Source organism: Neoarius graeffei, chromosome 4 (assembly GCF_027579695.1).
Source record: "Neoarius graeffei isolate fNeoGra1 chromosome 4, fNeoGra1.pri, whole genome shotgun sequence".
NCBI lineage: Eukaryota > Metazoa > Chordata > Actinopteri > Siluriformes > Ariidae > Neoarius > Neoarius graeffei.
Genome location: NC_083572.1, coordinates 18646764 through 18664987, shown reverse-complemented (window position 1 = coordinate 18664987; position 18224 = coordinate 18646764). Strand labels below are relative to the sequence as shown.

The window sequence follows — 18224 nt, the reverse complement described above, 5'->3', positions numbered from 1 at the left end:
TGGGGAGACAAAACAACCGCTTCACAGGCGCATGGCTCAACACAGGAGAGCCAGTTCCTCAGGCCAGGACTCTGCTGTCTACCTTCATCTTAACAACAAAGGACACTCATTTCAGGATTGCAACGTACGCATTTTAGCCAGAGAGGATCATTGGTATGAGCGAGGAGTTAAAGAAGCCATTTTTGTCAACCTGGAACGGCCATCACTGAACAGAGGTGGGGGTCTAAGACATCATTTATCAGTCACCTACAATGCAGTCCTTGGCACACTTCCCAGACAACTGAATGCACACCAAAACCCAGCTGTTTTCAGTGACTCACAGGAGGACAGAGAGAATCAGCATTCCATTGATCACCCTAACGGGCAATCCATTGATCATCCTAACGACTCTCGAGGCCATTCACAACCAGCCCCCAGTGACCCACACCAACAGGATGACTCAATGACACCTTAAGCCTAAGTCACAACCGGACGTACGATTTTTTGGCCGTGCGATTTTTGGCGTTTTCCAAATCGCTGCATTTTTTTTGTTCGTGGAGAAAGACGTACGTTGGTTGTAAGTTTGTCTTGCAACCTGAAAAAAACGTAAGCGCCCGTAGAGTTTGTTTGACATGACAAAGAACCTCTGCAGCCGGTCTGCGGCCAGTCTACGGCTCGAAAATCAGCACGTCACACGCACGCCCTCCGTGCGTTTCTTGCGTTTTTTGCACGTAGACCGGCCGTAGGAGCACATACGGCCGGTTGTGACCGAGGCTTTAGATGAGCTTTTCATCCATGAGAGGATAAATACCTGATGCTCCCTACCAGTCAGACAGAACTGAAGAAGCCTTTCGGATGAGAGGTGAAACGTCTTCAAGAATCTTCAAGCAAGTCCATTTGCTCTCTTTTACCACCCACAGTTTACCATGACCTGGATGACTGAGAATCTTCACAGACATTACAAGCTGGAATTAAAATAGATTTTTGGGGGGTTAGCACCATTTGATTTACACAACATGCCTACAACTTTAAAGGTGCACATTATTATTATTTTTTTTATTGTGATACAAACAATAATTAAGATGAAAAAACAAATCTGGAGTGTGCATAAGTATTCACTCCCTTCCATATGAAACCCCTAAATAAGAGCTGGTCCAACCAATTCACTTCATAAGTCACATAATTAGTTGATTAAGATCCACCTGTGTGCAATCAAAGTGTCACATGATCTGTCACATGATGTCTGTATAAATCAAGCTGTTCTGGAAGGACCCTGACTCTGCAACACTACTAAGCAAGCAACATGAAAACCAAGGAGCACTCCAAACAGGTCAGAGACAAAGTTGTGGAGAAGTATAGATCAGGGTTGGGTCATAAAAATATTTCAAACTTTGAATATCCCACGGAGCACCATTGAATCCATTATAGGAAAATAGAAAGAATATGGCACCACTACAAACCTGACAAGAGAAGGCCACCCACCAAAACTCACAGAGCAGGCAAGGAGGGCATTAATCAGAGATGCAACAAAGACACCAACGATAACACTGAAGGAGCTGCAAAGATCCACAGCGGAGATGGGAGTATCTGTCCATAGGACCACTTTAAGCCATACACGCCACAGAGTGGGGCTTTATGGAAGAGTGGCCAGAAAAAGTCATTGCTTAAAAAATCACGTTTGGAGTTTGCCCAACAGCATGTGGCAGACTCCCCAAACACATGGAAGAAGATTCTCTGGTCAAATGAGACAAAAATTGAACTTTCTGGCCATCATGGGAAATGCCATGTGTGGCGCAAACCCAACACCCTGAGAACACCATCCCTACAATGAAGTATGGTGGTGGCAGCATTATGCTGTGGGGATGTTTTTCATCTGCAGGGACAGGAAAGCTGGTCAGGACTGAAGGAAAAATGGATGGGACTAAATACAGGGCAATTCTGGAGGAAAATCTGTCAGCCAGATGTTTTAGACTGGGACGAAGGTTCACGGTCTAGCAGGACAATGACCCTAAACATACTGCTAAAGCTACACTGGAGTGGTTTAAAGGGAAACATGTAAATGTCTTGGAATGGCCTAGTCAAAGCCCAGACCTCAATCCAATTGAGAATCTGTGACATAACTTGAAGATTGCTGAACACCAACACAACTTGAAGGAGTTGGAGTAGTTTTGTCTTGAGGAATGGGCAAAAATCCCAGTGGCTAGATGTGCTAAGCTAAGAGAGACCAAGAGTCTTGCAGCTGTAATTGTAGCAAAAGGTGGCTCTACAAAGTATTGACTTTGAGGGGGTGAATACTTATGCACACTCCATATTTATGTTATTTCATCTTAATTATTGTTTGTGTCACAATAAAAAAAACAATGTGTATCTTTAAAGTGGTAGGCATGTTGTATAACTCAAATGGTGCTAACCCCCCAAAAATCCATTTTAATTCCAGCTTATAATGCAACAAAACAGGACAAAACACCAAGGGGGATGAATACGTTTGCAAGGCACTGTACATGTAAGGAAACAGGATTCTTCCATTCCTACCTTACTGAGAATTTCAACTCTTGTTGGACAGAAGCTATGAAGCGATTCAGCTCCTCATTAGGCTGGTAAAACCCAATCAGGATGATTTCCTTCATATTGGGCACCTGTGGAGAAAGAGCAACCAATCTTGTCATTATTTCATTCCATCTTTGCATCTTCTTTCCTCAACATCAGTGAGAATTTCAAATTTCTGAAGCCATCAGTGGATCCACACTTCCATTCCTCACTCATAACTACGAAGCATTTCATTGTAGTTATTCAATATTTCATAGTTACTGAATAATATGCTTTAAGATGAATATCCGAGTAAGAAGGTGGGATTATAAGGGGTTAATATACTGCTTTCTTCAAAAGCTGTGATAATACATTATCATTACTGTACTTCAGAGGTCTAGTGAATGTTTCTTACCTTGGCACAGGCTTCAATGTGATGTTGGAGCATGGGCACACCAGCCACAGGGAAGAGAGGTTTGGGTACCTCAAATGACAGAGGCCGGAACCGAGTTCCTGGAAATAGGCATGAATTCACGCTTAAATAATGTGCACAACAATACAACAAAATATTTCAAGGTTACAGAATAGTTGATTTCTAATCTAAATATTTCTCAATCTCAAAACCTGTAATGATATTTAATATGGGTGCCATTAAATAAAATGCTGTACATAAATGTCTTAATGTCTGATGTTTTAATGTTCTTAAAGGAAAAATCCACTTTGAATGAATTGCATATTAATCTTTAGAATTAACTTGTGATCATCAACGGTGTCTAAGATTTATTTTAATTTTTTTTAAAAGGTACAGGTGGGATTTGGCCCCACTTCATCTCTGCCTAAAGAGAGCAATGCAGCAGGGCTTTAGGTTTTTAGTCTGTCACCTCTTCATCTAGGCGGCACGGTGGTGTAGTGGTTAGCGCTGTCGCCTCACAGCAAGAAGGTCCTGGGTTCGAGCCCCGGGGCCGGCGAGGGCCTTTCTGTGTGGAGTTTGCATGTTCTCCCCGTGTCCGCGTGGGTTTCCTCCGGGTGCTCCGGTTTCCCCCACAGTCCAAAGACATGCAGGTTAGGTTAACTGGTGACTCTAAATTGACCGTAGGTGTGAATGTGAGTGTGAATGGTTGTCTATGTGTCAGCCCTGTGATGACCTGGCGACTTGTCCAGGGTGTACCCCGCCTTTCGCCCGTAGTCAGCTGGGATAGGCTCCAGCTTGCCTGCGACCCTGTAGAACAGGATAAAGTGGCTAGAGATAATGAGATGAGATGAGACCTCTTCATCTAGCTTCCTAAGCTAAAGTTTCACACTCATACCAAAGTCAATGCCACTGTGTTTATCATGTTGTATATCACCAGTTATTCTAGCCACATTCACTGGGTATGAGCAATCGCACGCTCTGATTGGCTACTACTAGGCCATCAGCTCATATACCATGAGTAGAGAAAAACAAAATGGCAGAATGTGTTGCTGGGCGTTTTGTATAAAGTTTTTATTGATCAAATTCAGAGGTGGGTAGTAACGTGCTACATTTACTCCATTACATTTACTTGAGTAACATTTTGGATGAATTGTACTTGTAAGAGTAGTTTTAATGCAGCATACTTTTTACTTTTACTTGAGTATATTTGTGAAGAAGAAGCAGTACTTTTACTCCGTTACATTGGGCTATATTCTGCTCGTTACTCGCTACTTTATTTTTATTGATCCATGCGATGCGTGGTCTGTTTGTTTATGTTTTGTCGAGACTTCCAGCAGAGGCTCTGTCACATGACAGCATCTCACCGATCAAATGTAGCAGCCAGAGCCATAGTGGGAGGAGCTATGGTTTAACTCCGTTTTGCCAATCAAACAGAGCCAAGCCGCAGCGCGCGCCTGCACACAAAATTCCCGCGGCAAGAGCAGTCCAGGTGGAAAAGAGCACGGAAGCAGAAGAAAAATGGCAGAGACAACAGCCAGCGTTTCTCATCAAGCCGAAGAGGCACACCCTTGGCCACACATACAAACCATGTTCACTCTCCAAACAACAAAAAATAATAGTTATGTTATGCGGTGTCACATGTGTCTCCCCAAACCAGTGGACGTTTCAGCTTATAAAAACTCAATGTCGAATTTGAGGAAACACATTGCGGTAAGTCGGCTATGTGCTTTTGGCTGTCTTCGTAGGCAGACGTTAGCCCTGTTGTAACATCATAAATAACTGTAAAATACATTGTTTTGTGGAAATGTATTGATGCACTGCGGCCTCAGACGGCAAGATAACACACACACACACACACACACACACACCAGAGAACCAAGAAATAAAACTACAAAAAAATCTTCCTAACAATCACTTTTTATTGATGTGAAACCAAAAAATGCTCATGAAAATAAGGTTGCTCGCCTAATGTCAGCTCCTCAATAGCGTTACAGTTGTACACGGCTCTGGTCAAAAACTGGGAATGGAATACTGGTGAAAACTTACTAAATAACAAAACGTGTAACATATCGTTTGTGAAATCTCCATTTTTCAAGTTACTGTATTTGTTGTGGATTAGAGGGATTTGTGAAGGCTTTAGGTGTTTTTTTCTGTGAGATTTGTTTTATTACTTGTCTACAAGTGCTTGTTCACAAAAGGAAGGGCATTAGCTTGTTAGCTTGACCGCTTGCTAGCAATCCCCACCACCACCCAGCCAAGCTGGGCACTGGCAGCTAGTTAGCAACCTTTTTGCTTGTTACTTCCACTTGCTAACTCCTCTGCGAGATGGATCCAGTAAACAACTTTTTGGGAGATGAAAGGATTAACATCGTTGATCACATCTTACAGGATTATTTCCAGTCTTTTTCATACGAGGAGATATTATGTGTGATGTTCAGCTGCTGTTAAAGCTGAACAGTCACTTCACGGAGTGAACATGCACACGCGCGCACACACGCACACACACACACATACACAGTGTTATGGTTTATGTGCAGACTGCCTTTTTCTTCTTTTTCTTTGTAACCTCTACCCATTGTTTTGCTACTTTGTAAAGATTTAATTAATTAATATTTAATTTATTATTGTTTTCACCTGTTCACAGCTAAAAGGTCACAGCTTCACAGTGCAAAATTGAGAGCCAGCTGCTGTTAAAGTTGAAGAGTCACTTCATGGAGTGAACACACACACACACACACACAGTGTTATGGTTTATGTGTAGGCTGCCTTTTTCTTCTTTTTCTTTGTAACCTCTACCCATTGTTTTGTTATTATTAGAGCCCTGCACTCCCGCGGGACCCGACGCAAAGCAGTGCAGCGCGGGACAAATTTTGAAAGCTCATTGCGGGCGCGGGCGGGAGGGGGAGTGCACAATGCGGGAGCGGGCGGGAGAGGTGATAAGCTGCAGTCCCGCTAACTAAAAATGTGTTTAAAATAAAATTTATAAATTATTAATTTATGTCTATCATATATAATTTGTGCTGGATATTTTATTTAGCATTAATAAAAACATTTTAAGATGCCTAAATTTGCGGATGTGGTCTAATCTCGCGTACGTTTCCGATTCCTTTCCGCTCTTCCGTGTTTGAGATCTCCGATCATGGCAGAACAGCAAAGCTCCTCTAGTAAAGCTCACAATGGGTATCTCTGTAAAGCCTCAGCTGCGCATGCCGCCTGGCAACGCGCACCCTCGCTATATGCGCTAGGTGAAGGATCGGTCAGTGGAGAGCTCAGCTAAGCTCAGCATGTTTAATTCCCCAAGCCAATGACAAGAACTTTCGTGAGAAATAACGCGAACGTCTGCATCATGCGGGATTTGCAGGCGGGAGCGGGACAAAATATGGCGGGCGGGAGCGGGACTGAAAATCATAATTCTTTGCAGGAGCGGGCGGGAGCGGGACTGCACAATGCGGGAGCGGACGGGAGCGGGACTGAAAATTCTGTCCCGCGCAGACCTCTAGTTATTATGTTACTTTGTAAAGATTTAATTAATATTTAATTTATTATTGTTTTCACCTGTTCATGGCTAAAAGGTCACAGCTTCACAGTGCAAAATTGAGAGCCAGCTGCTGTTAAGGTGGTGTTTACATTAGACCGTATCCGTCTCGTTTTCGTCGCGGATGCACTGTCCGTTCACATTAAAATGCCGGGAAACGATTCCACAGGTGGAACAACTTGAATCCGCCAGGGCCCACGTATTCAACCCAGTTCATATCTGATCCGGTGCTGTGTAAACATTGAGATACGAGGAAACGCAGTGCTGAGCTCTAGCTGACGTCGTCATTGGACAACGTCACTGTGACATCCACCTTCCCGATTCGCTGCCGTTGTTCATGGCACGTTGGTCATGTGACGCGACTGCTGAAAAATGGCGCGGACTTCACTTCCTGCTATTGTTTCCGCCTTGTATCACCTTTTTGTTTTTCATTAAAGAGTATAAAAGTATGAATATAATGCTTTGCTTTGTCATTCTTAATGTTGTTCATGGTAAGATGCAAATACTGCCCATTGTGTAGTTATGATTGTCTTTAGGCTTGCCATCCTTCCACTTGCAAGTGGTGAGTGACTTGCGCATGCCCGATATGCACTGGGATCACACACACAGCGGCTCAGTCCCGAATCACTGCTCGTGCACTTCACTCGCGCGCTCTGTGAGCTGCGCAGGGCCAGAGTGCGCACCCTCCAGAGGGCACTCGCTGTTCAGGGCGGAGTGATTTGGAGCGCAGCCACTGAGGAGGAAGCGCTGAGCTGCACTGACACATTTCAACTTACGTGCCGTCTAATTAGTCATGTGATTAGCGTATCCGTGTATTGGCGTTGCTATGTGCACGCGAATCGTGTATTGGCGTTGCTGTGTGGACGCGAATCGTTTTAAAAACGTTAATCTGATGATCCGCTGATATGGTCTAATGTAAACACCACCTAAAGCTGAACAGTTACTTCATGGAGTGAACACACACACACACACACACACACACACACAGTGTTATGGTTTATGTGCAGGCTGCCTTTTTCTTCTTTTTCTTTGTAACCTCTACCCATTGTTTTGTTATTATGTTACTTTGTAAAGATTTAATTAATAATTAATATTTAATTTATTATTGTTTTCACTTGTTCACGGCTAAAAGGTCACAGCTTCACAGTGCAAAATTGAGAGCCAGCTGCTGTTAAAGCTGAACAGTCACTTCATGGCGTGAACATGCACGCGTGCACACACAGTGTTATGGTTTATGTGCAGACTGCCTTGAGCTTCTTGTTGTTATTGTTAATACACAGAACTACACACACACAGTTTGTGTGAAATATATACAGTATGAAATCTCTGCCTGTTATGACATCCTGATCAATAAACAAAAGTTACTCAGTACTTGAGTAGTTTTTTCACTTAGTACTTTTTACTCTTACTCAAGTAATTAATTGGACAACTACTTTTTACTTGAGTAATATTATTCTAAAGTAACAATACTCTTACTTGAGTACATTTTTTGGCTACTCTACCCACCTCTGATCAAATTTGCAAAACATAACAATAAAAATGCTCTGTTTCTCAAAATCCAGTGAATGTGGATAGAATAAAAGTTATTCCACTCCATCTTGTCATCCATGGCTTATAGCCAACTCAGTGCTCCACGCCTCATTGGCTATCAGCTCATGTATGACTTGATTTCATGGAATAACTGTTAATTAGCTGAGGATTCCATAACTTTGAGACCAACGTTTCCTGTCTTAACTACTATCATGTTGGGTTTCTCATTAATATGAACATCACTGCAGAACACTGAGTAAGAAAAAGAAGCTGTAGCTCTTTTTCATTGGCAGTAGTTTGTTTTGAGAGGTGCCGAGGACAACGATGGGTTCAAAATGTCCACACCTTTTTTCAGTGAGCCATATACTGCTGATAGATGTAAACGACATTGCATGTAAAAACTGCTTGCGCTTTTTTATTTGTGTTTTGATGCTATAACGTTAACCTGCTTACTGTCAGTAACAATGCAGAAAATCGATGTTCGGAGCAGTATTCAAACATGGCCGCTCTGGACTACATCTAAACGCCACAGTGCCCCACCTCAAATGAATTCTAGAAGCACACCTGTTCCGCATCATGTGGCTAATTACTGCTCTGCTTAAACTCTGCAAGTACTCACCTCTGTGCGAAATATTGTTCTGTGTCCGTGAGCATATGAAGCCTTATTATTCTGCCTGACTCCTAGTGCTTTTGACTTTTGCTTACGTTTATTCCTGACTATGACTACTCGCCTGCCCTCTGACATTCTGTTTGTGAATCAACTGTCCCTGACCACATCTTCCTCCTTGCAATTTGGATTAAGACTACAGTTTGCAATGCACCTGCTCTCCCCTGCACCTGCATCTATCCACCCTATATGTTTCGTAAATGCATTCAGTCAGTAAACAGGAAGCTGATGTGGAACAGACCTGAAAACGGTATACACGGTATAGAACCCCAAGCTGAAGTTTGGTACCAAGTGGCTATGATTTGTGGTTGCTGAGAAAAAGGGTGTTTTGGACAGACGGAAATACGGATGGACGGACAGAGGTAAACCAGTAACCCCCACCCCCACTTCGGAGCGGGGGTATAACAGTAAAACGTTTCTGAAAATCACATAATTGACATGTCTAAGATATGTCGTGTCAAGCACACCACCGATCTGACATTTTTTTGAATAATTATCCATTCATCCATTATCCATAACCACTTATCCTTTGCAGGGTTGCAGGCAAGCTGGAGCCTATCCCAGCTGACTATGGGCGATAGGCGGGGTACACCTTGGACAAGTCGCCAGGTCATCACAGGGCTGACACATAGAGACAAACAACCATTCACACTCACATTCACACCTACGGTCAATTCAGAGCCACCAATTAGCCTAACCTGCATGTCTTTTGGACTGTGGGAGAAACCGGAACACCCGGAGGAAACCCACGCAGACACCGTTTTATTTTATTTTATCCAGGGCTGTACCCCTCACAAAATAATACCATGCCAGTCACCTCAGAGAATCCATCATTACCGGAGCCTCTCAGTGCATGGGATATTTATTATTATAAGTACTAAAAGCAAGTAAACGTTTTCCTTCATGACAATTGCATAGCTTTTTGGACTCGTATCTATTCAGAAAACAAGCAACACAGTACTGCAAAATGTTGAGAAGACGAAGTTTGACCCCGGAAATACGGTTGTGACATTACATCCTGGCTTAACAAGTGGATTAACCTTTATTGTAACGGTGCTAGTAATGTGCTCTGTAACATCAGCGTGGCAGGTAGCTGCTTTCCTGTTAGAGGAATAACAAAAATGCAGAAACAATCAACAAATTAACACCTGTATGGTTGTTTGTCACAAATATTTTAATGTTTTTCAGGGTGGACTTTTCCTTTAAATTTAGTCATTTTTTGGAATGTTGTTTCTCAGAAGTCAAACTGAAATTCTGTGATTTTGCTTCGGCCTATTAGCAAGTATGCTAGTTACCGTACTTCAGTTTAAATTTAGGGGTAACCGATGATAAGGGGTTTTCACTGAAGTGATCATTTGTCAAAAATCAGGGTTCCCATTGGCGATCATCATTGACGAACATAATTCATAATCCATCATTGACGAACATAATTCATAATCCATGAAGAGAAAATTACTAGCAGTCGTCACAGTGACTAATGTATTTGTCATCATTATCATAATCATAAGTCATCTTTTCTAGAAATCCCTCCATAAATCCCTCCGTTTGCCAAAATCCAACCCCAGTGAAGAGACGGCAGGAAGCCAGAGTGTAAACAATGAGCGCGTGCTTGTGACCAATAAAAATCGACTACACATAATGACCAAATGAGCGCCAAGCTTTTGACCAATCGCAATGTGTCTTTATCCTCCTGCTGTGGTGGTGTAATTATCTCTGTATGAACCAAACAATGGCACAGTCTAAGCTGACGAAGGTTTTGGGCTGGGCTTCTTCAAGCACTGAGGATGATTTAAGGGCTGAAACAGCCATGGGGGAGGCACACTCAGAGCCCCGACTGTTCCCGAGCACATCGGGCAGTGTCAGTAATACAGGGGTCAGGAAAAACCGCCAAAGTGAAAGTGCTGTCAGCCGACAAGCGACTGAAGGGAGCTATGTTTCAGGCAACATGGCGTGTTGTGTTCCTGTGACTAATGCTGTGGCATCGTTAGGTCCCATCACTCAGGGCTATAGCCCCTAGGTATTTTTGCCCTTAAAAAAAGTAAGAGATGAATAGAAAACAACTTACTTGGATGTCATCTGGGATTTTGAATATTGTAATATAGTAATTTAGCTTAGAATTGATGTCTTTGTGGTTCCAAAGAAGAGATATGAGAGTGAGAAATGATATTTTTTATTAAACTGATGATTAATTTTACTAGTGATATTTAATAGTCAGGTGACACATGCGTCAGTTTCCTGAGACATTATGGGTGTTGATGATGATGATAATAATGAGACAGAAACTGAAGTGAACTACATACATTTAAAAAGAGCAGCGCAAAAATCACTAATAAAAATGTCAGAACCTTTGAATGTGTGTGGATGATCATATCTTGTAAAGTTAGATATAACCTCACCAACCTATTGTGGCAGCGGGGGCGTGGTTAAGCGTCGGTCTGTGACCAGAGGGCGGAGTCAGGGAAGGTAAGTGGCAGAATCACTGCACCTGATGTTAATTAACATGTGTTTGTGTGTCTTCCCCAGTGACCGCGCCCTATTTAAGGAGAGAGCGAGAGCAGAAGAGAGCTCTCTCCCGAACCAGACGTGTGTGTGCGTGAGTGGCTGTCTATGTGTTGCTGAGAGACCACTGAAAAGTGTGTAAAATAAAAAGGATTTCGAAACTTAGTTCTGTCCTGCCGTCTTCTTCTGCGCTCCACGTCCCGGGATTCAGCACCACTGTTGCAGTTCGTAAGAGTGGGAGGAGCACAGAAGACAGCAGGACAGAACTAAGTTTTAAAATCCTTTTTATTTTACACACTTTTCAGTGGTCTCTCAGCAACACATAGACAGACACTCACGCGCGCATACACACATCTGGTGTCTGGTTCGGGAGAGAGCTCTCCTCTGCTCTCGCTCTCTCCTTAAATAGGGCGCGGTCACTGGGGAAGACACACAAACACACGTTAATTAACATCAGGTGCAGTGATTCTGCCACTTACCTTCCCTGACTCCGCCCTCTGGTCACAGACCGCCACTTGACCACGCCCCCGCTGCCGCACCTATCAATTTTAATCTCCCTTAAAAATATAAGCCCCAGGAAAACCTGACTTAGCCCCTGGTCTTTTCAATTCTTCATGTGCATGTGACACCACCAGGCCTGGAATTTCGTCATTTTAGGGGCAAGGCCACTTTATATCTAGCACGAGTTCACTGCTAATTAAAGCGATGTTTTCTGCTGATTAAATTGAACTTTTGAGCTTTAGAGCGAACACTCTCTCTGCTTCTCACCTTGCAGGAGCACTGGCAAACTTACGCGATAAAACAAATTCAGATTGAGCACCAACACTCAAATTAGGACACGATAACATCAAGACAAAAGAAAACTCATCTCGCAGTACCAAGAAGCAACAGAATAAATGAAAGATCTGCCAAGAAAGCCAGATTTGAAAGATTAAAAGCAGATTTGAGTTTGGATACACAAGGAGAACAATGTGGGTCAACTTTGCCAGGTGAGAGTTTCGCAATGTCGTTCCAGTAACCTAGTAGATAACTTCATTTTACTTATGCACTTTTTGTTTTACAGATGTACCAGAGTCAAATAAAATTGAGCCTGAAACCCTCCCAACAGAGACGCACACTGAAAGTGGTTGCCAGACAGAACTCACTGGGTTACAAATATCTCAAACGGAGTAGTGCAATAGAAGTATGACTTGTGAATTGGTGGAATGTAAGAAAAAAATATTGGAAGCTGATTTAACTTGATAAGAGAGCATACTTTGGCATTGCCTTGTGTGATTTATCCCCATCGATTGTTCCTTTTGATTAGAGTGATTTTACTTTGTCTATGAAAGGAAAATAAAATTAGCATAAAATAGTAGAGCAGTGGCTACAATTATCAACAGTCCATAGTTATCGACACCTTTTCAGATTTAACAATAAAAAACAGGTAAGCATGGTGGAAAGATCATGGACATGTTTTTACTTATCACATTCACCGATATTTTATGATATCCTTGTCGAAACCTACTTTGTTTCTTACTCTTTCATTTGACAGTCGCCATTTTATATCTAAACGCGCGTTTGAAAAGTCACGTGAGGTGTCGATAATAGTGATCACTTTCACCAGCAGTGTCCACCATTATCCCTGTGGAATTCAGTGACATTTACACCTGTTATGGATCTATCTTTGTGTAACATTGTTGAAGTAGATGAAGTACTTTAAAAAAATAAAAGTGCTGTGATTTTATAATAATTTTTTTCTGATTCATAACAGAATGGAATGCTTATAGAGTATTTGGAATCCTATTGCTATAAATAGAATTAGACCAGAATTAAATTTCAAGCATATAAAAAATTACATGCTTGAAATGTTCAGATTTTTCTATTCCATTCAGAATTTTTTTGCAGTTTGTTGTAAATATCTACCACATATTACAATATCAGTAGACATTTTATATTTTTAGATGTAAAAATATAAGGTTTTGGTTCGAGGAATGACATGCAACCTTTGACCTGGATTTCCATGCGGCTACAATGTCAATTGTCTGTTGACATTTATTGGTAAACTACAAAACTAGAAATTAATACAAACAACAACGAATGATTAACAAAATGTGATCTACGAAAATAATTAGAAAGTGGAACAAAAAGATTTTCTGACACAGGTTAAACATTATCAGTTCATTTGTTTACAAACATTAGAATTACTTCTTCATTTACGTAAGCACCGACATCCATATATTTATATAAAAGCTATTTTGTACTAAATATAAATTGATGTAAAACAAATTTTAAATAAAAACTATGTTTTGTTAACTTAATACCACATACCAATTATTTTTTTTTATAAATAATCATCTGGATATCGATAACTGTGGACAAAGGTGTTGATAATTGTGGCGCGGTGTCACATGATCTGATGCACTACGTAATCAGGAATCAACTCGGGGTTTTTTTCCAGTAGAAGTTTGAGTAATTATTCATGCACAATTTATGTATTCGACTTTTGCAATGGCCAAAAGATCGTTAAGGTGTCGATAATTGTAGCCGCCGCTCGATTATCTACTTGCTTAGTAATGTTTTTATTGCATGCTTTTAGACTGTGTTTGTACTCTATTTTGTCGATCCTGAGATCGAGATGCTGACCTCTTCTGCTCCTCGGACCTGCCTGATCCATCCTGATGCCCTATGTCTGGTCGGAGTCTCATCACATCGCTCCTGTAGAGGACGGCCCCATATGGACAGTTGGAAGTCACACTTGGAAGACGCTCTGGACTCTTACAGTAATGCTTTTATGGCTGAGGACTACAGCTGACTTGCTAACTTTAGGACTGCAGTTGTCATGAACAGTTTTGCACTCAAGTTTCCATCAATGAAGAGTTTATAACATCAACGAAACTGACTTCATGTTAAAACTGTTAATGTTATAGTCATGTTGTCTGTTGTCGCCCAAATGAGGATGGGTTCCCTTTTGAGTCTGGTTCTTCTCGAGGTTTCTTCCTCATTTCACCTGAGGGAGTTTTTCCTTGCCATCGTCGCCACAGGCTTGCTCATTGGGGATAGATTAGGGATAAGATTAGCTCATGTTTAAAGTCATTCAAATTCTGTAAAGCTGCTTTGCAACAGTGTCTATTGTTAAAAGTGCTATAGAAATAAACTTGACTACTCTATTTTGTCAAAGATCTTTCTTTGAAATGTAAAGGTTTGTTGGGTTAATAATATAAAAAGAATAATTAGAATATCAAAATGTCAATAAAATATACTAGTCTGCTTATGTGCCTATCCTTGCATTCTGGATTTGTATATCATCCAACATGGTGGCAGTTGCCTACATCACACTGTTTTGTCACGTGGTTGCTAGAATAGAAACGCCCCTGGTCTAATTAACGTAGGATGAAAAACACTGTGTCCTGCTGCGTTGGGTTTGTAAGTCAATGGGAAAATCAGATTCCTTCACTGTTGGTTGTTCTAAACCTCTTCTCGACTCTGTTCAATTGTAAATCAAGTTTTGTGTTGAAGTAAAGGGAGTCCTAATATCTTTTTTGAATAATTCCATGCTAAAACAACCTAAAGAGGTTTATTTTATCTTGATGATGAGTCGCATTTTCTGCTCTCCCTCTCCCTCCTTTTTTTCCCTGCTTGTGATTCTGTGTCTTGTCTCGTCTGCTGTACTTTTTGAAGAGACTCTTCCTGCATTACTTTCTAAACTAAAAAAGCATGGAATTGATAAACTGGTCTCCTAACGAAATTGACACAGTTTTCTCGATGAGAAGTTTGGGTTCAGGGGAACCCGTTTGTCCTGCTGGAACGTTTGCAGCTGGTTACACGATGGACGCGTGGGAGCGGTGGCGGGTCGTGTGCCTGGCGATTCTTTCTGTGGAGGACATTGAAGATATCTACCTATTCGGAACCATGATTACAGGACTTTTGCTGATTGGATTAGGCATTGCCCTGGTATATCGAGGAAATCAGACAACGGTGACAGCTGTTCAAAGCCCCACAAAGCTGCCCGATATGATTGGAGTGGTGGGCAAAGCTGTTGGCACTTGGACTGTGGACATTCAGAACTTTAACCACAAAATGGTTGTTATCTCGGAGCAGCTTTCAGCTTTGCAAGGAATACGTTTTTCGGAGATCAATTTGAATAGAATGGACGGAATGGACAGATATGGACGAGCGGTGAGGACGTGCAAAGACTGCGTCTGGAAAGACCAAACAATTCATATCTTATCGACATTCGGCGCCCTGAGACAGAACCGGCCTTGGTTCAGGCCATTGCTGAGAAAACATTTCCCCTTGAAGGTCAATGCTGGGGGACACTCTCATTCCTCGCATTCCTCTCTAACTCTCCGCGGTCACCATTTTTACCCCCAGTGTGACAAGCAGGTGTGTGACCAGCACCTTCATGGCTGCAGGAGCGGACGGCTGCTTGCTTGCGCTGGATTATTTTAGCATGGAGTTATTTGAATAACTCCATACTAAAATAACCTTAAGTAAGCTCAAACTAAAGAGGTTTATTTTAGCTTGATGGTGCACAGGCTGCCCAAAATCAAGTCTTTCTTATTAGAGGCTGGAGTGGAGCCCAAATTTTATATATAATGGAGAAGCTTAGCTGTATCTGTAGAAATATTTGAATTGTACCAGTTTGGTTGGTATAAAACTGCATTAAGTCCACTTTGATAAGTCGGTAACTACGAAAAAGTGAAGAGTACTTCTTTGACTTTATTTTTCAAGGGAAAAAATGGAGAATATTTTTCGGAACCCTGAAAAAAGTATTGTTTTGATTCCTCTAACACAAACACCCACGTTAATAACTATATGAACTTGTTTCAAATATTATTTTTCATAAACTTGCCATGGCCAGTTGCCATGGCTACCATTAAACGTGCACTCTTTATGCAAAATAAGTGCTGTGTACAGTACTGTATAGCTCAGTACGCTTTGAGACACAGCTATTAAAACATCAGTTTCCTCGAGTTATTTTAGTGCGATATTCCTTAAGACCACAGTGATATTTGCGACTCGTGTCGTCACTTGTCAATCAGGTTCTCAGCGCCACGTCATCGTAAACTAAACAATATCCATTTTATATTTCCGACAGGTGTAAACTATAATCTAGATCTAATAAAGCATGTCTCACCTTTTTGAGGACCGCCGATCAAAATCACTGCCTTTAACATCTTCAAATTGTCGACAAAGATGCGACGATAATTTAATAGATATTCCTTTTCTCGAGTATTTTTTTAATGTATTCTTCGTAGGCAAGATGTAACGTATTAATATTTTAGTTTTGTTTTGCTGTGAACTGTTTTTAAACGGTCATGAATTAAAAGTTTGTCAATACAGGACAGAATGGCTTATTTCATTCAATCCTATAAATTCAGAAATGCGGAAGTTTGGATACTACAGTAGTTAAAACCACGCCCAGTTTCTCCACCCACCGTGACCTACTAAGTACACCAACCAGTACAGTAGTTCATTTAACTCCTCCCGTTGACTTTACACCTCGACGTCTCCCCCTTGTGGTGATATTTGGCATCGTTGGTTATATTTGAGTTTGATACAGCAATCAACGCCTCAGTCACAATCAGGGTTCAAAAAGTCAAAGTCCTTCCCACGCCATGTGGCGCCGATCTCCGTTTCCATAGCCCTCAGCCTCTCGCCTATTACATAGCTAGGGTTACAGTGGGGGTCAAAACAAAAAAAAAAGTTTTGTTTCAAATGTAGGAAAGTATGGTGTTCACCTCTCATCTCATTATCTCTAGCCGCTTTATCCTGTTCTACAGGGTCGCAGGCAAGCTGGAGCATTTGAGATGGACAACATTTGATATGTCATGCATGTTCTATTCTGAATAAAATATGGAATCTTGAAACTTCCACATAATTGCATTCCGTTTTTATTTACAATTTGTACTTTGTCCCAACTTTTTTGGAATCAGGGTTGTAATCGGAAAACATGTCTCTGTACAACATGTTCAAATCTGGCACTGAAGATGGAGGCCATCAAGAAGTTTGCCACAGCTATATCTGCTAACGATCCAAGCAAAAAGGATGAACTGCAGCCACTCACCATCTCATCTCATTATCTCTAGCCGCTTTATCCTTCTACAGGGTCGCAGGCAAGCTGGAGCCTATCCCAGCTGACTACGGGCGAAAGGCGGGGTACACCCTGGACAAGTCGCCAGGTCATCACAGGGCTGACACATAGACACAGACAACCATTCACACTCACATTCACACCTACGGTCAATTTAGAGTCACCAGTTAACCTAACCTGTATGTCTTTGGACTGTGGGGGAAACCGGAGCACCCGGAGGAAACCCACGCGGACACGGGGAGAACATGCAAACTCCGCACAGAAAGGCCCTCGCCGGCCCCGGGGCTCGAACCCAGGACCTTCTTGCTGTGAGGCGACAGCGCTAACCACTACACCACCGTGCCCCCCGCCACTCACCATCCTCAGGAAAACTAAATTTTCTGATGCTACACTGTGTCCTTACATGACCTTCCCTCACAAAACGTGCCTAGATAATATGTGAAGAATGTAAGAACAAGCTGGATGAAGTCCGAGCCCCCCTTCAGCCATTAAAGGATAACACCATTAACTGGTGTCACTGGGAATATATACAGGTCAAGAAGGAAGAAAAAGATCAACGGTGTATTTCCTGTGTTGAGAAAGAGACAAAACTGGCAGATTTTTTGGATGCCCAGAGAGATGACATGGAATTTTATCCATCTCACATCTAGGGCCAACTGGCAACACCATCAATTGGCCCAATGCCAGCCAAAGCTTAAAGAAGAGGAAGTTCTCCCTACTATGGATTTTAGCAAAAACTACCAGTGTAAATTTAAAGATGAGGTCCAATCAGGTTATTCTGATCAAGCCAAAGTAACACTACACCGCTCAATGGCATAGTATCTGGAGAATGGAGCACTTGTCAAACATGCCATCATTGGAATTTCTACAGATACCCAACATGATGCACACTTAATGAAAGTGTTTCAAGAGAAGGCTGTGAATCTTCTATCACAGCAGCCAAGCCTGAGTACCATCTCCACCATATATGAATGGACAGACAGGTGTGCCGCCCAGTACA

At 41.9% G+C, this 18224-nt stretch overlaps 1 protein-coding gene across 2 annotated transcripts in view; it reads right to left on the bottom strand.

The window, feature by feature from the left end:
- gmppab (GDP-mannose pyrophosphorylase Ab) overlaps positions 1 to 16563 on the bottom strand; it is a 56556-nt gene extending 39993 nt beyond the window's left edge. The window contains exons 1-3 of one of the 2 annotated variants that reach the window (XM_060918976.1): positions 16268 to 16563; positions 2921 to 3018; positions 2512 to 2615 (exon numbers count right to left, since the gene is read on the bottom strand). In XM_060918976.1, the coding sequence (XP_060774959.1) occupies positions 2512 to 2615; positions 2921 to 3018; positions 16268 to 16307 (242 nt within the window). In that variant the 5' untranslated portion in view covers positions 16308 to 16563. Of the gene's footprint in view, positions 1 to 2511; positions 2616 to 2920; positions 3019 to 3386; positions 3413 to 16267 lie in introns of those variants that run through there. The other variant, XM_060918977.1, reaches the window with a different exon arrangement.
- Positions 16564 to 18224: the final 1661 nt, after the last annotated feature.